Below are 26,407 nucleotides of genomic sequence, written 5' to 3'. Positions count from 1 at the left end.
AGTCTGCTCTTAAGGAACAGATGTCAAGGTACAACATCTGTTCATCTGGCATCAAACTCTCCAACAACCTAGTTACCAAATATCAACACCTTCAACTGTTAAATAGCAGGACTTCAGTACCACAGCATATGAATCAAGTATATGAATTAGTACATTTGTCAGACATTCAATGAATACCTCTTAAGTTTCTGAAATGGTGCAACATTTACAGAATTCAAAGTCATGTTGTGCTTGTTTGTGTGTGTCTGTGTGACAGAGGCTATGTACTCACCCTGGAAAGACTGCCTAGCTCTCTCTGCTAGCTCTTCGATGGGATAACTAGCCAAGTCTCCTCTGGCATGCTTAGTCTTACAGTAGGTACACGCATTTAAACACCTGAAAGGACAGAAACAGGTAAACAGAGAAGCAATGAGTGAATGTGCATACTTTAGAAAGACAGCAAAACTCATCGAACATCATTAACACACTTGGGGTAAGATGCCACATATGACATAGCAACACTTTTGTGTTTTATGTTTCACGCTGGTGAATTTGGTGAATTACCCACATATATATGTAGTTTTGCATTACACTTGGCTGCCAGTAAACTGAACAATCATTTATTTGCTTTTATTATTATAAATATTTTATTACTGTATTCACCTGAATCAACTGAACTGTGGAAATAAGAAATCAAGGAGAGCAAGCGTACAGATAAACAGACATGACTTTTTAATGTTTTAATGAAATCTATTCACACACATTTCCCCTATAGAGCAGAAGCAGGAGAAGAAAGCCAAGAGTCAAAACTGTCCTTTCTCTCCTAAACTGTTCCTAAGTATTCCAGCCAGCTCATAACAACCACGGACAGCTGTCTCTTACACTGAGGCAGGCAGTGGAAAGATTAGACTCAATACACTGTTTTGTTTTATAAAAAGTTCCATTCAAATTGACTGTGAAAGCAAGGGATAAAGACTATGAAGCAGAAAAATTAAAATGAAAAAGAAAATACAGAGAAAAAAGGAGAAATACTGCCTCACGCCAGATCCAAAAGCATGGCATGGGATCAGCTCTAGGGGAGTCTTTGTTTAGGATGAACAGGACTTTTATTTAAAAGTTGTCTGTGAACCACTACTGAAAAGAAGAAGGAAGGCCACTGTTAAAAGTACTTCTTGTATTAACTCCATGAGGATTTCATTTCTGACCCCCAATTTGTCATACTGGGTTAAAAATATACACTGTTAATGCTGCCACAGTAGTTTCTTTTTACTCACAATTTCACTGTTGGCTTAAATTTTTGGCAACAGCTCCAGTTAGTTGCACAAACATGCTGTTGGGTGAACACAAGTTAAACACTGTAATTAGTTAAAACTGTGTGTTTATGAAACGAACAATACCACCAAGCTACTTTCTCTCAAAAAACAGCAAAAGTAATGTGTTCCTGTATGGTACAAAAAAGTTTTGAGTGTTGAATTTCCTGCAGAGAGATGAGGTCAGTTCTCAATATAATAAAGTGGTGTTTTCACTAAAAGCCTCAAAATAACTAAACAATATGACCATATATTAACAGTCCTACTAATGAGACTTTTGACACAGAATGAAGATCAAAAGCTCTAGTCTAGTCTAGTGTTAAAATTGGTTTGCTCTGGCATTTATAAACTCCAAAGCAATGGCAAAACCATCTTACTAATGATTGAAAAACATCAAATACTATGATGAGACAGCTAGTAACACACTATGAAATCAGGCTGTTAACAAGTGTAGACCTTGTATCGGTCTGTGACAGACTCATGGAGAGCTATCAGGGATTCCCTAGATGCTCGACACAAACAGGCCAACAGCACACAACTCCTGCTGGACCGAAGACAAGACTCTTGTCATGTTAACATAATGTCATTCCAGGTCTTTCCAGAGGAGTGTTTCCAAACTCTAACAGTTCCCCTCTAGGTAAGTACGATGATTTAATGTGCAAAGACTTCCCACATGTCCACACACAAAAATGTGATTAAGTTTCATTTAAAATGTATTTCTTTGAAAAAAAGCGACTGCAGGCTTGTCTACTCTTGGTTCACTTCTACAATTAACACAGACCTGACGAAGCAGCAATGCAAGACTTAATCAGTAAAAAAGCTGTTAGTGATTATGGTCTAAGGGACCTAGATGTTTTGACCTTTTTTTTTACTGCATTTACTAGACCTTGAAAGATCTTTACAAAAGCTAGTTGCATTTCTTTAATGTCACCATAGGAGAAAAAAAAAAACAGACAAACAAAAAAAATATTATAGCTATCTATCCATCCATCTCTCCCTCTCAGGGTATTGCTTATCCCAGTTGAGGGCACTAAAGATGGCAGCTAGGTCACAAGACCTAGCTGTGGAGAAAACACAGACAGATGGGGCCCTGCATGCACGCGCTCAAACACACACACACACACACACCACCACCACCAGGGGGTCCATCCATCTTAATGTGATCAGGCCCAGCTGAGTGGATCACACCAACATTAATCTCAAGAGACAGTCAGTGGCCTGCTTGAGTGTGTGAGTGTGTGTGTGCATCAATTATGTGTATGTGTGTTCATGTGCGCGTGTGAGTGTGCTGCTGCTCAACATTTGTCCAGTATCACAACAATGCATTAGCAGTTTCGACCCCTCCATCAGCCTAAACAGACTGCGACAAGTAGTCAGCACACTTAGATTGACAGTGACTGAAGGAGAGGAGCAGTGTCACTCTTTCTGACACACACACACACACACACACACACACACACACACACGTGTGCGTGCATGCGCGCACACACACACACACACACACACACACGTTTGCTCTGTATTCGAGTATTCAAGTTTTCTTCCTTACTGTAGAGAAGAGATTTTAATTACTGTTCAATTTTATTTTAGTCCACCCAGGAACAAGGAGAACTAAAACACTGATTTTCACAACGCTGTTAATGTTCATGAAAGCTAACTAAACAGCAACATCACTCACAACACTAGAGTGAAGAGGAAATACGTCAAGAATTAAAACTTAATATTTCCCCTCCTTATCAAGCCTCCATCCTTCCCCTCCTTTGTTTCTGTTCTCTCCCCCTTCTGTTTCGTCCCAGTTAATTAAACCACAGAGGTAGCTGTTGTACCTGACAACAGTGTAGTTCATCAATGTGTTACAGTGAGAGGCTACCTCCCCAGTGTGTGTGTGTGTAAGAGAAAGAGAGACTATTGTGTGGTTGCAGCCTAACAAAGAAAGGAATGGCCTGAGGTTCCTCTATACATTTGTAAACCTCCCTTGACACACACAATGTATAGTTCACTTTGGATAGACTCCCATGTGCAGCAGGTAAAAGGTGCAGACTGGGAGGAAGGAAGAGAGAGAGAGAGAGAGAGAGAGAGAGAGAGAGAGAGAGAGGAAAAGGTTTTCTCAACGATAAGCATTTACGTTCTACACATTAATTAGAAAACTGCTCTATGCATAAACAAATTGGGCGGTGTGTGTGTGTGTGTGTGTGTGTGCGTGCCTTCATGGGGGTTCGTATTGTGCGAGCTTGAGGATGCAATTATGAAAACAAAGCTTCAACTGTGAGGGGAAGTCTGAGCACTTTGCAAATTATGAAGCAAGATTATTCTTTGCACTTATTGTTGAGACTGGGACAGGGGTGGAGTGGGTATATGAGCAAACTGAATCTTAAAACTGCTATTATGCGAGTGAACAAAGCATCAAGCCTGTAAGTTTACTGTCAGTGTCATCTCAAAGTCAAAGTGGAGGTTGCAAAATAATGTGGAGTCAAGGAACAAAGAATCCTGGCACAATGGAGTAAAGACCTATTAGGAGCAGTGAATAGAGGATGATTAGTTATTCAGAGAAAGGATGGCAGCTAAACCTTATTTACCCTTGATACACTGCCATGAGTAAGAGATGGCTGCATTCAAGTTATATGGGAGTCTCTAATCTTAAACCATGGGATGAAACAGAAATGTAGTGTGTTTATAGTTTTAAGAATTTAACCTTCTTGGCTCACTTTTAAGTAAATAAAAGTTTACATAGTAAGTTATGCAGTTTTTAAATGACAGCAGGGCACTGAAAATAAACCAAATGAAATCATGCTAGTTTTTCCATTTATTTGTAAATGCAGTATTTTGCAGTTGAAGTATGAATACAGGAACATTGAAACAGCTGACTTGTTATGGACTTGTTTTCCTGTCGTAGCTCTGATCAGACTGAGAAAGAAATAAACACAAAGTTCTCTCACCATCATCTCACGTCATATTGTTTTTGCATTTTTGTGTGTGGTGGATATGTGTGTGCACATGTTTCCTTTCATCCGCGAGTAGACCCGTGTGTGCTTGAGTGTGTGTGTCCTAAGGCAGCTGGGGCCCCGTTCCTCTCAGTGTTCAATCCAGGCTGTCTGACCCCTTCAATTGTGTTATTTTGTCTCGTGTTCGCAGCGCTGCACACTGAAACTGTTCTGTGTGTGTGTGTCACATGCCGACCTTGGATTTCTGTAACTACTACAGCAGCCTGCTTGTTGTTTTGACTGGAGAGAGACAGCATGTGCATGTGAGAGAGCATGTGCACTGTGAAACCACAAGCCTATGTCTACATAGGAACATAGGAGTTCCAATTTTATGTTTTGTCTATAGACAGACCTCCAGACACTGTACCAGATCAGTCAGCCCATCGTTACTGGACATGAGTGGTATGATGTTTATTTATTATGAACCATAAAACATACTGATAAAGTCAAGTGGTAAAAGATCTGATATCAAGTTAGACTGGCAGTCTGGCTCATTCACTGTGTAGCCAGCTGATTTTCTCAATTGTTGCCTGCCTTCAGTACTGACTACTTTACTATGTAACTCACTGACTGATGAAATCACTTGATGTTGTCAACTTGTCTGCAAGACAAGCTTTACTGCTGCACTCACCGATGACTGACCAACCACTTTGCTGGCCAAATAGGTGAGTGCCTAAACACCACTACACCAGGATATCGGCAAATATCAGAGAAGTTAACGGGAGGGTTTGAAAGACCTGAACATTCGGCTTTGTGATATGTTTTTTGAGGTTTCATTTACCTGGAATCTCTGTTGTATGACTGAGTACTTATAGTACTTCACAGGACTCATTGAACACATGCCTCTACACATGATCTGCAGGCTGAACTGTGCTGCCCCTCAGGTGAGCCACGGAGTGGAGGAGAGAGGAAAGCGCAACCACCAAGATTCCACTATGATTTTTCGGTGGTGTTTAAAAGTTCTCGGATCTCAGAATGAGATTTTCTGTCCATCAAAGGTTATCTTCAGGTAATGACACAGATAGCTTTCATCCCATTGATTGGGAAATCAATGGGGAAGCCTGCAGCATGGTCAAACTCAAAAACTGGAACTTTGGGGATGACATCTGAGCAGCAGGACTACCCAAGGTAAACCTATGTGGCAACTGGAGTCACAAGATCACAAAGCATTATTTGTTTATTTCAATAAAAGAGAACTTTAAAAAAAAAAGCAGCACTGGAAGCTTGCTCCTTGTTTGTTTGGACTATCTTACAGTTTGTTAAGCTGACTGAATGAAGTTCACCTGTGATAGACAGTTCGTTCATCCAATCACCTGCCAAGCATTTTTTAAGTGCCTGGCCATTTCCAAAATGCTTCCATTGATGACTTCCCAGATTGTTCTGTGTAACAAATGATCTAGCACAGCCAGCTCACACCCAAGGTTACACTGCCAGAATGTTCATGTGTTTTTATTTTCTCTGCACAGTTGAAGAAGTGCAGAGCATTACAGAACCTGCAGCTAATGATGCTTATTGACTGAGTGAAAATCATAGACAAGAGGATCTTTGACCTAAGTGCAAGTGTTTCTTGTTAAAATGCAATGCACTGGTGCTGCATGGCAAAAAAAAAAGTGTCATTGTCAAAATAATCTGACTGCACTGCTTATGTACACATACCCCTACAGACAAAATGGTTGTTGAGTCACAGAAGGAAGGACTAGTGTCTGGGTTGATGATTCTGTCTTGACGACTATGGACCATTTACCTCTTAGAAAGAAACATGTAGGAAACTGGTTTGTGCAAACAGTCTGTAAGTCAGCTCGGTGTGTGTGTGTGTGTCTGTGCGTGTGCGTGTGTGTGTGTGTGTGTGTGTGTGTGTGTCTGTGCGTGCATGTGTGTGCGTTCGCCTGCAAACTGTGTTTGCCCGTGACATACTGGGCTAATTCAGTTACTCAGGGGTTCTGTAGTGTAATGTCTTGTAATGACACACAATCTCATTTTGTCCAAGGAGACACATCAATCTTTTGGATTTGCTGTGGGGAGCAGAGTCTCTCCTGGTGAGTGAGTGGGAAGAACAGTGGATGGTGAGTGTGTGTATGTGTGTGTGTCTTAGGCATGGATTTGTGTGTTTGTGTGTTAAGCAGTGGGGAAGAGGGAAATGGAATAATATGTTCAGACCAGTGGAGCTGAAAACTACCCATACATTGGTTTGATAAACAGCAGGAAAGGCCACCATGGTACATAGCTAGAAGAGGTGTGTGTGTGTGTGTGTGTGTGTGTGTGTGTGTGTGTGTATGTGTGTGAGTGGGTGGGGACGTGTCTGCATATGATCATGTGTGTGTCGGGAACGAAATAGAAAAAGAAAATGGGAATTCCTTTGTGGAGTTGTGTGTGTGCGTGTGTTCATGTGTGCTAACGTGCAAAATCAAAAGATGGTGTGTATATAGTGCATCCATGCATTCCCACAATCCTACACACATATGTACATGATCAAAAACCCTTGTGTAAACACTCTTCACTCCTCTGTAACTCTACTTTTTCTGAAGCACATCAGCACATTTTCTCCCTCTTTGTTGCTGCTTCACATGATGCATTTTCACCTCTGCTCCTCAGGGAGAAAAACAACACACAAAAGAAGAGATGAGATCATTGACCAACCAACAACAAAATGAAAACGCAGTCAAGTAGAGCACTGTAACGCAGCGTGTGTATTTGCTTTTAAGATGAGGGAGAGATATGGACAAATCATCTGCAGTGAATATCGCATGAACCCCAGAGGTGGTGATATTACAGTTTGAATGGGAGTCTCAAGCTGGAGCAGACATACCTGCTTCGACTGGGTAAAGTGTGTGTGTGGGAGACAGAGGGAAAGATAGACTCACTGTGGCATCTCAGGCAAAAAACGGCTCCTCGTTCTCCTATGCCTTATTCACTTTCCCACCGTAATTGCCAGAGAAATTCAAATTACAAAAGAGCACATAGGCCTGATTCAATTTGCTCTTAACTCGCTTAATGACTTCCCATCTTAACTCGTTTCCCTTGTCTCTCTCTGCTCTGCATTCCCCCTTTTCTTTCAAGTTTTTGACTTTTATCTGCAATAACAGCTCCCCTATTCTATAGTAACTCTACTATTCTTTAGTGATGCTCTTTATTATAAAGTGTGTCATCAATGAGCTGTGCCGTGTCTTTTTTATGCTGCCAAGTCAAGGCCTCTGGCATCAAAAATGCAATGTGCTGAGTTTGACTGATCTCAAAACAGAAAGTGTTACAAGGAGGGCTAAGAAAAGAATCCAGCAGTGGAGGAAGCTCTGAGGCGTGGTGATGGGGACAGACTAAGTGGAGCTCGACTATCCGCTGCTGAAGACTGTCATTCGTGTTCTGAAAAGCATGAACAAGTGTTGGTTTGATAATAGTCAATATAGGAAAAGTGAGTATTGAACAATGTTAATAAAATGGAAATTATTTGGATGTCACAGAAAATGCAGAAAAGGGACGCAGTGTTGTGAAGACATTTCTGATGTCCATTCAAGAGTAGCAGGTTTGAATTCATTTATTTATTTTTATTTTTGGAGTAGTGAATAAAAGGCTGTCAGACAGATAAAACACAAAAAAGGGATAGGCAGGTCAGTGTGTACTGTACAAGTCTTTGCAGTTAGGATATTCTTCTGGCTGTGTACTAGCCATTTATAGCAGCTGAGGGTGAAGATAATGTACAACTCCCATGCTCTGATGCAACCATCATGAGCTCTGGCTTCATGAGGCAAAAAAACTGAACATGAGCTAGACCACTACTGATCCACTACATTCTACTATGTGACAGTGAACACTTATGCATACAAATTCAACCAGAGGGGATATATAATCTGTTTTCTCTCCTTTTTTAAGTCCTGGTCAGAGCCACTGTGAATCACTTCTGTACTGCATTCCCTGTTGTCAAACTGAACTTCCACCTCTGCTGTGTTCAACAGCATTCCAATATTATGTATAAAAGCTGTGTTTTGCCTACTGCCACACTGTTTCAAAGACATAACAAAAGTAGAACTATGTGGTAAAACATAGAGCTTTGTTCAAATTGTGTCCTCAACTCCTGTCCCGTTACCCTGGGTAACCTGATTCACATTACCTTCATTTTCTATGAAATGTGAATATAATCAATTAAATAACTGGATCTGCCATGTGACTTCACACATTGTCAGCTGACATCAGGTCAGGAACAGGAGTGACAACATGTTACTCTTCTTTAAACCGGTGAGTCTAGTTCTGACATACATGACTTTGCTGCTGTGTTTGTGGCTTTGCGGCCGAGTCCTTACCATGGCCCTGTCTCTTATGAGGCTTATTGTTTTCTCACTCCGTCTAGATGTCTGTGACCCCAGATTTACTTCTCTCTCAGCTGGCTAAAGCCCTCAACTTTACACGTTGGTCACAATGGTTAACACAAATCTATGTAAAGGTCAGCAGTGAGGTTGATAAGACCTATTATTCCACTCTGTCGGCACGGAGAGTGGATGGAGAAGCTGTGCCAGCCAGATGCAAATCACAGGAAACAAGCAGCTAACACACTGGGGGCCTGTCAGCTAACACAAACATATTCACAATGCATGCTAACACACAAGCACGAGGACACTTTTCACTCTGTCTCTGTCAGCTTTGTTTACGTAGTGTGTGCACATGCGTGTGTTTGTATATTTTGCTACAGTGACTATTGGTGATTGTAGACATCAAGGATTTGGCAGGGATGAAGGTCTGTGAGGAATTAGCCACTAGCTTGCTCAAATTCTTTTTGATTGTAGCCAACCACAGAAATGAATAGAATCAAAAAACAAAACTGAAAAAAATATATATCCATTAAGGAATTCTATTATGTAGCCTGACTAAAGTGTCCCAAACGTTGATGTTTAAAAAGGTATTGAAGATCTATTGAAAACCCTAATAATGGCATCATGTGATGTACAGCATGGCTTAATGGCCAGATTAAATTAGCTTTCCACTAAGAAGATAAATATGTTACTATTGGTATCAGAAAGTGAAAGAAAGGGGGAGAAATGAATAGAAGGAGCTCAACAAATGAAAGAGGATAAAATACTGTATGAGCTCCAAGGTTATCTTTCATACTGCATAGATAGTAACTCACAGAATAAGAAATTTCCACTCTCCTGTAACAAAAAAAATGTATTACATCCTTCAATGTTTGCTTCTATTCAAAAGACATCGTTATTTGTTGACCTGTTGTAAACCTAACCCTGCAAGGATTTGAAGGACAACGATGTGCATGAGGTGGCTTAGGAAGACGATAACTCAAAAGAAGCATAATATTTTCATAGTATCATGTAATGCAAATTTTTTAACATTGTTTATTTATTTTGACATTTTAAACTGTAAAAACCTTCATTATGGTGTGATATTTACGGTGCCACAGAAATCCATATCAACAAACAGTCAGCCTGCCAGCAATTTTTCACTCATGTTGGAGAGAGTGTGCCACCCTGTCTTCTTGAGAATACGAATGATGAAGTTCATTATTGGTTTGGGGTTAGAGCAGAGGGTCGTTAATACCTAACTTTTGGCACATTGCAACAACAATGACAAAGATTCAGGCTGCCAAAAATGTGACTAAATAAAGAACAGGGAAGGGACAAAATGAAATGGCATGAGCTGTAACTGTGGAACAAAGCGCTTAAATGCCTTATGGCAATGCTTTACACAAACAGCAACAATACACACAAGTTTAATGACCCATTCTGACTGAGTGGTTGTAAATTCTGTGTTTATGAAGCTGAGCATCATGATTCAACTTGTTCACAAAAGGGCTTTCACTGTCACTAACAACACACACACACACACAAATATACAAAGAGCAACAAGGGACTGTTAGTGTAGCCTTGGGCAAAACGCACGCACCAGCTTCTTAATAGTATCAAGCATGCTAAAACTGGAACACAAAACAGAGCATTAGAAAGACAGTGAAAGATTTTTCGTGTCTGACGCTGTAAGAAAAATGAACTCTGCCCTCAGGCTTATCAGTTTACATAAAGAAACTATGGACAAAATAACGAGGAACAATCCAAAAATAAATGCTGGCGACTGGTAAGACAATTAAAAAGCACAAGCCCAACATCAGCCGCTGGAGTCAACAACAGAAGCACGAGTAGGGTGGAGTTCCAAGGACCCATGGCCAATTCAATCCCATGTTGAAAAACAGCCACGATGCATGTATTTCCAGTATTTCTCCCCTATATTCTTGCCATTCACAAAGTACTATTCCCTCTACTGCTTCATCACTCTTAGACTATTCAACTTGAACGTACACAACCTCTGAAAAAGGTTCCCAGTGTATTGTTGCAAATCTTAAGTTAGGTTTACTTTTATTAAAAGCTGTTTCAAATCAAAGTAGATAAATCCTAAAAACCTTGGCTGTGAGCACCTTTTGTACCACTTCGTCTTCACAAGCTTGTTAACTTTCCTAATATCCAAGGCCCCCGGAGGATAGAGCGATTCTGCTGTTTGGATGTCTAAAATAGAAAGGACTGGTGAAATAATTATTCAAAAAATATTTCAGGTTGGATTCATTTAACTAGAATTCATCAACCAAGGTTGCTCAACAATTACAGTTTTATAAAAATGTATTACAGAAACGATTATCAATTATCGTGTTTGAATTGACTGAATTTTATTCAAATCAAAGAATCAAATTTCTCTTTTAAACTGGAGTGATTTTATTCAATTTTGTATAGACTTACAATAAAACATAATTCAATATTTGTTGTTGTCCTTCACTTCCATAATATGTCATTAACACTCTGCAAGTGAATGAATGACTCAAAAACAAAAAAACAAAACCAAAAAAAGTACAGAAACAAAATTGTTAACAAATAATATTTACAATAACATTGGTGCAATAATCTATTTTGGACTGAACCTTTAAAGAAATAACCAGAGCGTTTGCTAATTAATGTGCCAAGTAAAGATTGCTCAAAATAACTGTGCTAATGGCCCAGGAGAAACCTGACAAAGTTCCTTTAATATAAACCCAGAAGGCATTTGAGTAAGCGCTAGCTGGACTATGTTAAATATATTTTCAGATGGGGATAAAATTAACTTGGTGGGAAAAAAGCCAATCTAATTTGGATTTAATGGGTGCAAATGAATTAATATGCAACTTAATGAAACTAATATTGTGACTCAATTTGAACAGGAAATTAAATTTTCATAGGTAGTCCCAGGTGAAACTCGGGCCAGGCTGTTGTGAGGATTTGCATGAATAAAGTAAAGGGGTTGAGGTACAGTAGGTTCATCTGTAAGACTCAGACTAAAATTACTCTGTGCAGAATAATCTGAAGTTGGGTTTAGTTTAAGAATATGAATGCTTCTAGTAAAAAAAAGTCAAAGTGGGTGAAGGTTTTGGGCTTTTGTTCTGTATGAGAAGGCCGTTAGAGCTATAAGATTTGCACTGGTAATGCTACCAAGAGGGAACAATGTGACTACTGTTTCACCCAGTCTCTCAAGATCCCACCACCATCTACACATGCCCTGACCCTGAACACTGAGAGCATGATCCCTGACAGGCTTCCAATCCATTTACACTGCCTATTATGATCAATGGAGCACTCAAAAACATTGAGCTTTTAGGCATTAGGCATCGTGTTAGTGTTTTGTTTTGTTTTTTATTTCCCTTGGCTTCTGACAAATGTTATAACTAAATTTTAACCATGTTCTGCTTTTTAGTGTGGATCTACTAGGCTTATTATCACTGACAATAGCATGCCTGGTGATGTTACTTCATATGTTTGATAGTACTCAAACAAAAAGAAGAGTCTACAGCCAAGCTAACCACTCACTGAGGCTGTGCTCATATCAGCATGCAAACATGCTAACAATGATGATGTTAGCCTGCTGATGATTACAATGTTCTCTCATTATGAAGTATAAGTATCTAATAACTGCAATTAAGATATGTTTATGTCCTAAAATTATTTAAGACTTTTCAAGGGACATGCAGATAACCTGTGGAAGCAGCACTCCACTGTGCACCATGACTTCAATTTGACATTTGGTCAGAAAACAAAATGAGGGCAGAGAGAGAATGCATCCCACATGTCCACACACAAAAACAAATTGGCAACAAACTGGAAGCATTAAAGGCCACACACACAACAAATTAACAGTTTCAACTGTTCTCTTCTGACGCAGAGGGAGTTTGGAGAACAACTGCAACTGATGTTGTGCATGTGTGTGTGTGTGTGTCTGTCAGACAAAGATCTCTCTGTTTCATCAGCTGACAAATGTCACCAATGATGTCACAACTACCTCAGAGCAATATTTAAAACAGATCATCTAAAAACAGAACATATAAAGAGCACATTCTTTCCCTTTTTACACACACACACACACACACACACACACGGAAACTATGACAGCAATTACTGACACACTCACACAAAAGCACACACTGGATTTTCAGTGTTATTTGGGAGAGATTTGTCAACATACTCATGTAGTCCTTCAACCTTCTAAAAGAGTTCCAGTTAAAAGAGTAAAAACAAGGGGGTTTATTTGTAGCCAGCCTAACCCTTCTGAAAAACAATGTGTCCATCTGGATCAGATACGGACTCCCTGCTGGAGGGAGGATGGCAAAGGACTGACATCTGCACACATACCACAACACACAAAAACTCAAAAATGGAAACGTGCAGAGAGGAAGGCCAACAAAACACATGGACATAGAAATGGCAGCGGGTACACAAGCACATAAAACAAGAAATATTCACCCTGCAGTTATGATGTGATAGTGACCAACAAAGAGTGAGAGGACGGACTTAGAGACTGAGATCCATTTATCAACAATTCTTAAAAAGACACACAGAGGATCTGAAAGGGCCTAAAACAGAGTGTGTGCGCATCTGCTGTAGCTATTCATAACAATAACAGACCAATCATCCGACACTGGTGGCCAATTTTAGGTAATGGTTTGGGGCACAGTGAATGAGACTTTGAAAAATAAATGGCAATTGCTAACCAGCCTGCAATCACTGTGGCAGCAAAAAAAAATATTTTATTTTTGTCACGTCAAATTTGATGTTGACCACAAGTGGCAGTTTATATGAAAAACTATGTTGGATTTACAGTTAGTGGTCTAAAAATATTTAGTCAGGAATAAAGACCACTGAGCTGTGCAGACTACAAACATCTAAGACAGTCTTACAACTCTTTATTGGATTTTTATGAATTGATGCTTTTTTTTGTGTGTGTGGGAGGGCTGAGATGATTTCAGAAAATAATCATGTCACAATGTTTCAACTCCAACTCAAGGCACATGTTTTTTTAGTTATCCCTCACTGATAACTTTCTGGCAAAAGGTCATAGAGAGGATTAGTAATAAAGTGAGGAGTTTGATAATTGTCAATTTAAGCTCATGTCTCCTGAACAATACAAAAGACATCAAAGATGTCTGAGGCAAACATTTGAAATAGATTAAAGTTGCCATTACGATAACAAACAGAGTCATATTGAGACACTAAAAAGAAAGTGAGCTGCCAAGTTACCAAGAATGGTTTAGTACTCTAGCAGAAACGGCCTCTCATGAATGTCTCATTTATGGGATAAATAATAATTTAGATGCTTTCTCTGAAATCTAGGGACCATTCCTGATGCATTGCAGAGAACAGAACTCAACAGGTCAGTACCTAACCAATATTACATAATTACAGGCTGACAGTGGATGGATAGGTGCGGGGTGGATGGGGAGGGATTTATTATTATTATTATTGATTATTGTTAAAACATTGTTTCCTAGATAGGCTGCAAGAGAGGCAAGAAAAGGGATGTTTTCTGTTGTAATGTCTGCATATATCAGCATGTTTGTGCACTGTGCTGTAGCTTCTTTTGTGCATTGGTTGCATTGTTGCTTCAAAGAAAACAATAAAAAAAATAAATAAATAAAAATGTTGATAAAACAACCGCAAGAGACTTTCATTTTGCATTGATTCTTGTGGCCCACGTGGGCAAAGGGCATAGTGTTACACCACTGTCTTGTTTGTTCATTAACAAGTGTTAAGAATATAACTATAGAAATAACCAGTCTTCTTACTGATGGTCTTGTTTGTTTATGTAGGTCATATAGTGGCATCCAATTTTATTGAGACTGGTTCAGTAGTAGTTTAAAACTACTAGCATCTTTAAACATGTAAGGCAGACAAAATATAATGCAGGAAATCATTTTTGCTCATAATGGACTTCCCCATTTGGCGGTATGGATGTGTTATGTTATCATACAACATCACAATGCATCTACTCAACACTATCACACCCAGAATAATCATAAAAAAACGCCTTCTCTGGTAATAAAATAGTAATATTGAATAGGTCAGGACATGAAACAGGTCATAGTCTTCTTGTTGGTGGGTCACTATGTTACATGAACAAGAATATCGCTGCAATTCACTCAAAAGGTTTAAGAAATCACATTTAATTAAAAGAAAACCCCTTACTGACAGTAACAAACATGTACACATCATCAGGCTCAAACAAAGAGATGGTGTATTGGTGTTCATGTAATGTCAACAACCTTAAGGTTGTTTGCTTGATATCTAGTTAACAAGCCTTGAACAAATCCGTGAGGGAACAAAAAAACGTTTCTTTAAACTAAGAAAGCTCTAGTCTTAACAAACACTACTGCTGTGTCCATAAGTTATTTACTTCCTCGCTTTGTGAGTCCAGCTATTAGTGTATGAGGGCATGCAGGAGGATGATTGATGGATTATCATCAGTTGGGGCCCAGCACAGTGGAATTAGTCTGTCGTAACCCTTTTTAACTAGCCCACTGAGAATACAGCACATGGGTTAGTACAGACACACAGATCTGTAAACAACATGAAATTAGCCCATAAAAATGTGGGTGTAGATGTCCATGCTTGTGCATCTACACACATGGAAGCGATGAAGTCAATCCTACCTATGCACTCCATCGCACTATAGCATTTATCTACAATATGTACATTTATCTAACTATCCACACAATGAAATCATTAGTATATCGGTATAATAACCAAACCACACACAACAGAAGTATTCTTTACCAAACCGATTTACTAGACAACATAACTTAAAGAAAACAACAGAATAATATAGAACATCACAGCTATGATCAAAAAAGTGACTAAGAAAGGAGGACAATCTATGTAACTGTGTGTGTTTTTTTTCTTCTATTTTCATGATGGAAAACAATGGAGACAGAGACAAAAGGCTACAAACTTGTTATGTTTCTTTTACATTTGAAGAACTGGCACTATATGGACCTGAACAATCACCCTACTACCCACACATCCCAAGCAAACCATGTGAAATTGATAAAATTAGAAGAACAGATGGGATCTGTTTAAGTGGTTGTATAAAAAGAAAGCACACACACACACACACACACACACACACACACACACACACACACGCACACACACACACACACACACACACACCATTTGTGTGTCTGAGTCTTACCCAGTGTTAATGGAGATGATTTCTATGAGAGGGTTCTTCCTGATCTTGGGCAGGTCCAGTCTAGCTCCTCCGAGCCTCCGGCCTCCATCTTTCTTCTGACCCAACAGGCGAACTGAGTGACCTGGAAAAAAATAAGACAAAACTTTACAGTGTGCATTCCCTTTTCAATCTGAAACATTAACTGCCAGTGTCACTTTTTCTCTGTAGTTCACTTGTTGCACACGTGACACACTAACATGCAGATCTGTGTGTGGATGCATGTGCATATGTAGACATTCCCATGTTAAAAATTAAAACATTTAAGTGAAAAAAATTGTTCCCCTGTTTAAACTGCAAAAACCACAAACACTCTGCACAGAACAAACAGCTGGAGGAGATTAACATTGTTCATGGGCATACAAATAGAAGATGGAGATTTTAGAAAAAAGAGGTTTTGGCTGGTTGGATCACTTCCTCTCCCTTTAGCCTGTTTCCACACTAACTCAAACAAACAGTTCAAACACACGCTCACATGCCCAAATACATTTCCATGAAACCTTTCACCACAAACATAACACCAAATAGAAAGCCAGCTACCATTGACCCAGGTTTCAAAAGGTTTATCAACCTCTAGAAAGGCAAATAAAAACCTTCATTACAATTCTCTCATCTATTCAGTATGTTTTTAGTGTGAACAGGACACCGGAACAGGCGGAGCAGCATATCAGAGCTTGCACAATGCCATAAAGATATGGTCAAAGGAGACAGAAAATGAGAATCTTCAAAATAAAGAGATGAGATCCTACTGCACACTGTAAAAACTCTAAAACGGGTCTTTCACTTTGTAGATATCACACTGTGTTACAGAAGCAAATGATAACCCATAGCTGAGTCTAATACCTAAAAGCAAATGATGTCTAGTCTTTGGTGTGCAGAAATGGAATGCAGTACTCTCCAACCATCTAATAGGCTACCAGCTTGAAGGTGTGCGAGATGGAGGCGCTGAGGGATGGAATTGTCTTCCTGTTTTCATCCGCTTTACATGGGTCTCCTGGGAGGGTGGGCTCAGGGCAGGAAGCATGGCTATCAATTGGTAGATAAAAATGACAATCTGCCCCAGAGGAGGACAAAGAGCCAATCGGTGAGGCGTGACTGGTCGTAATATCCCAGTACAAGCACAGAAATTAGAAAACTTCCCTCGTGGAAAACAGCTGGGACTTGGAGCACATTTAGCCATGCTTTTAGCTAGCTGTCTTGTGTGGCCGCCTTTTGTTATGAAACACGGATTTAAAATTCATGCATGCGCAAATATTCTTCCCTTCGTAACGCTCGCTCCATCTGTTGACTGATGGAACAAAGCCATCCATACATTAATACTTCCTTGAACAGTCAAGTTACATAGTTCCAACTTCTCCTCAACTGCTGCTTTACACATTTTATCAGTAAATGCAACAAATGTTCTATGTGAGAGAGAATAAAGTTAATGAAATATGAATCAGGGCAGCTAAAATATGTACACTAGATAAAAAAGTGACATTCCCTTAATAGTATTAGAAATTTGTTACTTTTGATGTATTAGTCACTTTAAAAACTAAAAAAAAACTGACAAAAACTTGTCAACTTGATAACTAAATCACACTAGATATGACAGAAAAATATCTATTTTTTTTTTCCATAGCACAAAGAGGCAGGGTGTCACAGAATGAGCCTAACCAAAATGGCTTGGAAGTTGAGATTCAAAAATTGAGCTGGTTTTTGGGAAATGTGCAGTCACAAAAAAAGCAGGGCAGTAATGCAGCTTTAGCTCAGGCCTGTTGGTGAAGACTGACTGTGGTAAAACCATTTTTAAAAATTAAATTTTTTCCAGATTGTTAACATTATACACTGCACTGGTTTCTCATGGTTTTAGCTGTGGGAAAATAAAGTTACCAATACCCAATTGCATACACAGACTTGTCAGGAGGAAGCAATTATCAGTATGATGCTGGATATCCAGATGTTTTTCCAAATTATGAGACTTGGAAATTCTCATTCCTCACATATTCTTTTTTTTTTTTTTGCGTTTAAAACTGCACAGGACCCCTGTCAAAGTGACTACCACCAACTCAAAAAATAATCTCACTACCAGCACAGAATCACTCCAAGAGTGTGCCCAAAGCCAAATTCAATTTCAGGGCTAGGGGACCATGAATGGGAAACAAAAAATAAAATAGCTAAGTTGAGTTGCTGAAGAAAAAACGAAGAACGTTGCCCTATTTGTCATCTCAATTACAGAGTTTAGAGAGGCCGACCGCTGTGATGGGAAACCCTGCGTAGAGACAGACAGACACAGGCGCGCGCGCGCGCACACACACACACACACACACACACACACACACACACACACTATACCACATTTTTTTCAATCTATCCCTCCTTTGTTCTTTTCTCTCCTTCATAAATACAAACTGACATAAATCCTTCTATCCATTCGTGGTGACCCATTATAACATGCTAGGGAAAAGGAGGGAGGGTAGATGGATGGGAATGGTGGATGGATGGTTGGGTGATGATAGAAAAAATACATCACAAATGAAAGATGTACAGGATAGCCAGATGGATGGTTGGATCAGAGAGTTAGGGAGCTAAAAGATTGACCTGTTGACCTGTGTCTGATGTCTCATAAGTGGTGGGTCTTGTTTTGCTCCCTGGTTTGATTGTAAAGCACCAGGCAGGATCGGGGGATGGGGGTACATTGGAAAGGAGGGACAAAGGTGGCAGATGAGCAGAGGAGGGGTGTCATTTATGTCATTTATCATCCTAATATAACAGGTTATTAGATAAGAACAACTGTCTTTGAAAAAGCAGTTTATTTTCTTGGCAAATGTCAGTTGAATTAATTTTGATGGCAAATGTCTAAGATACACATCAAATATATGACTTAGCAATTCTACCCTGTGCTTTAATGCAAACATTTCTAAGAGCACTTCTTTTCAAAAGCCATACATGAAGCTTTGATGCTTGACAATGACAAAAGCTCCTCCACAGAGCTTGCTTTTGTCACTTCCAGATGGGAGGTCACTCAGTATAACAACATCAGAATACCTCCAAATTACTTCAAATATATGCAAATGCATCAACTTGTCTCTTTGTACATGCTATTCATTTCCTCTTCCCCCTGTCTAACTGTCTCTTTCTATCCAGCCATATCTTTATACTTTTTTTCCAGCACTGATACATGCAGTTTCTTTATCCTGGTGAAATAAGGACCATGAGGTTAGATGGATGTCAAATAGCCTCTGATCTGTAGCTAAGTAGATACATTAGCCTGTCTAACCTTTTCTGCCCTGTTTCTGGGTCACATACATGTACTGTTTCGAAAAGATAAAAGAATGTCAAGTAAAATGGTACCATCCGAGGTTATCATCTCAGTGAGAGAAGATCAATATTAGGAGTCCAATAAAGAAACAAAGACATCAAAATGGCTCTATAAGAGGCACAGCAGGTATTTATTAATAGTGCAAAGATCAGACTTGAGCTGAAGCCTGCATTTCTTAAATGAAAACATAAATAAAATCTATTTTCTAGCCTCTGTGTGTTTCTGTGTACATTTTTCTGTATTTCACTCTTAAAATAACCAACTGTTCTTATGGTTTTGTTTGCTGAGCATCTCTAAGAGACAAAATGTGGCTAGACGCCCTTGCAAAAATAAGTATCCATGGGTGTCATTAATTAAATATGGATCTGCCAGTGGGCTTGGAATGCAAAATAAAACCAAAGCTGTTTGTTGTTTGCAGGAAAATCAACATCTGGCAAAGCAAAAAACAATAATTGATTTTAAGAAGCAAGCTTGTTACCACAGTAACAACACTACCCACCAATTCACTGATTCTGCACAGTGTCAAGCTCAACGAGACTGGGCAGTAGTTGTAATGTGTAGGACTGTATAAATGTTAAGTACTGTGTGCATGCTCAGCAACTCAACCTGAGCTAACTAAAAAGGTAAAATGCCATTTACAGCAGGTAGTAACATGAGCTTTATGTTAGGTAGAAGCGGTTTTACAGTAGTAAAGTATCCTTACAGGGTGACGTTCTAAAGAGAGCCAGAATCCAAAGTGAACACATAGTCTCACACCTCAACAACAAAACTCATAAAAGCATGTCAGTACTCTTGTCATGTGGAAAACAGACCTGCAAGCAATTTTGGTGCAGCAAAGAACTGCGTCTATTAGCAGTTCATTGAAGTAAGTATTTTAGTAGCCATTACCAAAGGCAAATCTTAAAGGTTTATGCCCAGGTCTCCGAGCTGAAATAACAGCTCTCAGTTTATATGAGGCAATAAAGAACTGTAATGATACTGTGGAAATTAGTTTCTATGGAAGGGGTGAAGGAGGTAGGAAAAAGAAGGGAAAGGGGGCAAAAGAGATTGAACAGGGCAGTGAGAAGGCAGAGGGAGGGAGGCAGGAAGAAAGGAGGGAGGGAGATCAAAAGATACTGGGGAACCGAAGGATGGAGGAAACGGGAAAAGGGGCAAAAAATGAGCAAATCATAGAGAAGAAAAGGGGGAATGAAAGTCAGTGTGTAAATGCAAGTTTATGTGTAGACGGACGATTTAGGGTTGATGACACATTGTAAAATTAAGCCTCAGTTCAGCTGTCCTTCATTAGAGTGTGGCCTGTAGTGCAAACTAGTCAACTCCCAGGCATACACACACAAGAGTGTAAACTCATCTGTTCTTTATTAGGGAACAGCTGGGGGTGTATGACAGCTTGACTGGACACTCACACTGTAAACTCTGTCTGACCTTCATTAAACAGTTAAGTGCAGTGGCTCGCTAACAGTTTAAATGGATGACCTAATCACTGCCATGTGAGTCTGTCTCACTGTCAGTGAGCTTCTCAGTCAGAGAAGACCATCTAACCAGCTACCCCAGACAGTAAGACAGAGAGGATCTGAAAGCAACGCTGATCACATTGCTTTAAAAATCAAATGTCAATCTAAACCATTGATGTTAGTGAGAAATTATGTCAAAAATAAGTTTTGTATGCATTTTTGTTTCAGGAAAATTCACACTCTGTTTGTTCTTCTTATCTAATATTAATACTAGGAACATACTGTATTCCCATAGATCTTTGCACTTTGAATTTTCTAACACTACAGTCGTCCCTCGCTATAACGCGGTTCACTTTTCGCGACCTCGCTGTTTCGCAGATTTTTTAAATTTTGCATGCTTTTTTTTACAGTGTACTGTACAGTATGAACGCGCATTGTGTTCTGCGTCCTAAATTGGCTAAGGGAGAACCGCACATGTGTTCTGCGTCCTGATTAACTAAGGGAGTACTGTAAAAAATGCATGTAAAAAGGTGTATAAAAGTGTGTAGTTAGGGGTTTTACGGCCTTAAAACATGTATAATAATTGTAAAACTTACTTCGCGGATTTCGTTTATTGCGGGTTATTCTTAGAACGTATCCACCGCGATAAACGAGGGACCACGGTACTTCTAGTGGTACCTTATTACTGACAGTAAATGCCCAGGATCAAATGTTTTAAAGGGGTTAATGTAAGAGAGTCAAACAATTTAAATCAATTTTTATTTGATCATGTGCCATGGAAATGGGTTTATGAGCTTATTTCAGTTAAGTCATTCTTATGCTGACAGACGGACAACACCTTCTGGATGGCACAAGAAAAAACAAACAAATTGCAATAAAAATGGCAAGAAAACAAAACCAAATGTGAATAATGACTTGATGCTATGGTGATGTTGCATTAGTAGAGTAGTACAAAATACAAAAGCAGTCAAAAGTTTCGACAGGTTTTCATTCAGTGTTTTTTCTTGATGTTTGTCACCATGTACACTGAAGACATTGAGATTATGTAAATTCGACGTGGAATTAGGTAGTACACAAAAAAATGTAAACAAAGCAAAATATGTTTTATATTTTAGATTCTTCAAAGTAGCCACGTTTTGCCTTGATGACAGCTTTGCACACTCTTGGCATTCTTTCAACCAGTTTCTTGAGGTAGTCACCTGGAATGGTTTCCAGTTAACAGATGTACCGTGTTAAGAAATAATTAGTGGAATTTCTTGCCTTCAAAATGCATTTGAGACCATTAGTTATATTGCTTAGAGGTACTGAGGGCTACTAAGGGAAATGAGCAAATTGGACATTAGAATGGAGAAGTGGAAATGTATACATATGAACACACTACCAGGCTACATAAGGGCTATTTGACAAAGAAGGATAGGGGAGCTAAATCAGAAGACCTGTTCTTCACAACAACCTGACATAAACCCGATTGAGATGGTTTGGGATGGGTGGACTGCAGAGCAAGTGAAGGCAAAGCCGCCAACAAGTGTTCAGCATATATGGGAACCCATTCAAGACTGTTGGAAAACCAGGGTGATACGCTCACTTTGAAGAACCTAAAATATAAAACATCCATATCACCAGTGTTTACTCCTTGTGTGAGCTAATTAAAACTGGTTATAAATTACACTGCAAAGAACGGTAGAAAGTTAAAATATAAAGGCAATGCCATCTGCTGTAACCACTGCTTGTATTCTATGGCAGCCTCACCTATTTTCCTAAAATAATATCAAGTTTGCCATCCACTTTGTGCCTGAATCCATGTGAGTACAGCATCAGTCATTGCATTCTGTCAAGTGTACAGACTACTAAGAATCATTTAGCTGAGCTGAAACTCAAAAACTTAATTTCCTATTCTGAAAGGACACCCATTCATTCATTCATGCTTATTTTTCCAGTGAGTGCTTTTGTGTGGATGCGTGTCTTTGTGTGTTAAAATACCTTTTACAGCCTCGTCCACTACTTCCACCACTCGATCAATCTGTTGGACCTGAAATACAGGCAGACACACATGGGAAAAGTTTATTGACTTGGATAAGTCCACACAGTCAAACAAACGCCTGATATTGACAACCTACAAACACACATATACTGATCCACATTCAAACAAGGAGGGCATGTGGATATACACAATGGCAATATGCAGTATGTACACAGACAGGTCTAAACAGATACAATCACACCAAGATTTTTACAGCCAGGATTAAGTAATAAAGATTTCCTAAATGCCACTTTGTGTCTGTGTGGCTGAAACACCAATTATATTGTGTATTGACTGAGATACAGTCTGGTGATAGGACTTGGAGGATGGAAGGCAGATGGTTATACAGGAATAAGTTATATAAGAATAAATAGAATCGAATTATTTTTAAGAAAGAGCACTATAGCCTCTTATAGAGAAAATAAAATGAGCCAGAATATTCTACTCAGAACATCAGTAATTTTACAATGAACAGTGAATAAGAGAGTGAGAGAGACTGTGTTTTCAGCAATGAAAAAAAATACTTTCCACTGACAGTTTTTATTTGTTTATACCTCCCAGCATCGCTTCCACCTCTAATTCGTTCACTTTCTCTATTCTTGGAGGTCTATGCTTCAGCCCTTGGCACCCATTCTCAATGCCTCTAGGCTCATTACACAGAGTAACCCTTCTTTCAAACACACTCACACAGATGCAGAGTGTGCCTTGCAGGCAGCATTTACATGCATGTTACACAGTGAGATAAAACCTTTAATGGCCAGGCAATCTGGCTTCATTCATATACAGTATAGATCAGGTGTCATTTACATCTGAATTTTGATTCTGGTTCTTATCAAAACCAGCTTTATTCACCTGGATGATTGTTTGAATGGACTGGGATTTCCTGAGTAAAGTAACATTATGATATTGAATAAGAAAGGACATTACACATTTAGAATGAGCAGTATGTCAAGTTCATGCACTTTGTCATAAATTGGACTAAAACGAACAAACTGGACTCACAATATTCCCCAAAAGAATACAGACAGACTTATGCTGAGAAGAGTGATGTGCGTGCTTCTCATGTTTATAACATTGTTTACCCACTGTACTGCTCTGACCACCTAACCAGTGTTGTGTACGTGTGTGTGGATGTGTGTAATGTGTCTCAGATACAGGATGTGACATGTCTAGTTCAGAGATGCGGAACGTTGTAGACTTGCATGACTCTCTGTGTACCTTCCTTTCACACAATCCTAACCCATTTCAAAACACAATAGAAATATGCATAAAAGCAGACACAGGTTGACTGACCTGAATGTATTCAATAGGAAGCACTTTTTTTCTTTTCTTTTTTTTAAACTACAGCCTTTGTCTAGCCGTTAGTGCAATCACTATATACAAATCCAGGACTGGTTATTTGCATTTAATTTGCATAACCCACCAACTGTCACATGTAGTTCCATGTGTGCATGTCAGTGTGTGCACGTGTTTCCTTGACCTCTTTGGAACCTAGTCATCAACTGCTGTGTGTGTGCGTGCGTGCATGTGTGCGTGCGTATCACTGTATAATCCAGTCTACTCATGACAATGAAAGAACTGAAAGTGGTAAACTTACCAGATGTTTTTGATTCACCCCTGAAGGCTATTAAATGTCTATGTACACCCCCCTGTTTATCTGAACATAATTATATTATACATGCATGCCACTTGATTTGAACGTAATTACGTTACATGGTGATATGCTTACTTAAATTGACTTAGATTACACATGGTAAATGTACATTTAACGTAATATTCAAGACACCCCCACCCATTATTTTTTTAAGATTGTGACACTAATCAACATCAGGTATCAGTCTGTTTCAATTGTACTAATTCACAACAAGGCAGTTTGTTTTTACACAAGGAAATTCATTATGAGAAATTAAGACCGAGGTTCTCTGAGGTGACTGAGAAGCTTGTTCCTTTGTACACACAGAGTGTACAACAGAATGCATGTGATACTGCTAAACTGACCAATTGTGTGCTTTCTTAGACATGCAGGAAACATTTAATAGATGTCTTCATTTTTATGTGTCCTAGCCATGCTTATATTACACATTGTCCAACTACATGGAATGTTTTGACAACAGCAGTATTTATGGAGTATCCAAAGTAGTTTTCTTTACCTCTTTACGTGCAAGACTGAACTGATAATAATACAAAAACAACTTTACATTTGCTCCCAAGAAAAGCAGGGAAGCAGTTTCAATAAAACTCATTTTACAGAGGCCTAGAGAGCAGACAGAAAATCACCTGACTAATTAAAAACAGCAATGATTTAAATAGTGGTAACCTTGACACATCTTTTTAGTGACATTCTGTGATTAATGAGGTGAAACAGACCGAAAATGAAATTACTGTTCCATACCATAGTTTGCTATGCAGTCTATTCATACCAGCACCACAGGGTTTTGAATGGAGAGTCAGAATAAATGTCAAAATGGCCAAGTAAAATTTCAGATCAGGGGTTATTGGCTGTTATTGGAACAAAATGTGTCTCTACCAAGTACTATTGTGTAAACGTTAAATACTTACTTTTAAATACCATTCAAAAGGTCTTTGACAAATCAATGACAGATCATTTAAGCCTTGAAGATTTAATGTTAGAGCTTTTCTCCCTCCTTCCGTCATATAGTCTTCTATCTTATCTACCTCCCACAATGTTCATGTTAGTACTCTTGGTCTCGTCTCCTGTGGAGGTCTATTGATCCACCAAGCGGCAGAGAGAGCAGAATAGAACAGCAGACGCAGCAGGGTGGCAGCCAGGTGAATGACAGGTCAAACAGTCTGTGTGTCTGTACTTCGAAAAAGTTTGCCCAAAGGGACACATGCAGTCATGTGGTATATGACGTATGAAAGCATCCGCCATATTAGTCAGATAACCTCTTTCATACAAGTCAACATACACAAACATATATACATACATACATACCCCAATAATGCTGAGTCCTTTCAGGTAGTCCATCCGTGGCTGGGCCTGGGGAACACAACCTGCTAGCACCACCTTTTTCTGCTGATCCTGGGCTTTTCTGTGCAAACAAATGCAAAAATTGAATTTAACCAAGTGAAAAACAAGATGGTACATTAAATTCTGGAGGTTCTGGACTTGCCACTTATGACAAATAAATTACAGCCTTCTTTATGCAACCATGTGTGCTTGAGTAAAAAACTGACACATTCCAATTGAAGTATTTAATGACCGGAAAGCAAAAAGCTTTCAAATTGAAACTTATTATTCTGAGACAAACAGTAATTGAAAATGTGTTTTCCTTGGCTTTTCATGAAGATATGCTGGCCTGATGGGGCTGACCCCCTCTGTTAAAGTAAAATTTTTTGTGGCAACATGTGTGTGTGTGTGTGTGTGTAATAACAAATTGTTTAGTCTGTGACCCTCCCTTCAAACTTGGAAGCTCTAAGTTCTGCCATGTGTTCTGGTGTTTTAGTGTTAATTTTGTTGTTTAGCCTGCTCAACATGGTTGCTCCCATACGTTGGGGAAATGTGTGCTGTAATATTGACAGTCAACAGGAACAGTGCAAAGATTAAACCAGTTAAATCAGATTGAAGCCAGCTATACAATAGGAGTAGTTGGTTGGATGCCAGTAACTGTTTCTTGATGTTGCATTTTCTGCAGTTGCAGGAAATCTTCTCCACGATACTTGTAGGTATGTTGTTGTGTGTTATTGCTGTCTGTACATTTACTTGATAAACATGTTTGATGGTAATGATATAGCTACGTGTGAAAAATAAAAAGGTCAGCCTGTAAGAATTCATTTGTTTGCACTCTGAAATGTGTTGTCTCCCAAGGCACAGGGTCATTTGGTTCTACATC

The 26,407-nt window shown here is 39.1% G+C and overlaps 1 protein-coding gene across 2 annotated transcripts in view; it reads right to left on the bottom strand.

Annotated features, from left to right (window-relative positions):
• cdkal1 (CDK5 regulatory subunit associated protein 1-like 1) overlaps nucleotides 1-26,407 on the bottom strand; it is a 211,727-nt gene that overhangs the window by 121,392 nt on the left and 63,928 nt on the right. For both annotated transcript variants that reach the window (XM_010732365.3, XM_027286342.1), the window contains exons 5-8: nucleotides 25,510-25,606; nucleotides 22,514-22,562; nucleotides 15,743-15,863; nucleotides 272-375 (exon numbers count right to left, since the gene is read on the bottom strand). In XM_010732365.3, coding sequence (XP_010730667.1) covers nucleotides 272-375; nucleotides 15,743-15,863; nucleotides 22,514-22,562; nucleotides 25,510-25,606 — 371 coding nt within the window. The remainder of the gene's footprint in view (nucleotides 1-271; nucleotides 376-15,742; nucleotides 15,864-22,513; nucleotides 22,563-25,509; nucleotides 25,607-26,407) is intronic.

This window comes from Larimichthys crocea, chromosome XIII (assembly GCF_000972845.2).
Source record: "Larimichthys crocea isolate SSNF chromosome XIII, L_crocea_2.0, whole genome shotgun sequence".
NCBI classification, from domain to species: Eukaryota; Metazoa; Chordata; class Actinopteri; family Sciaenidae; genus Larimichthys; species Larimichthys crocea.
The sequence above is the reverse complement of the archived record's forward strand: the minus strand, read 5'-3'. Positions and strand labels throughout refer to the sequence as shown.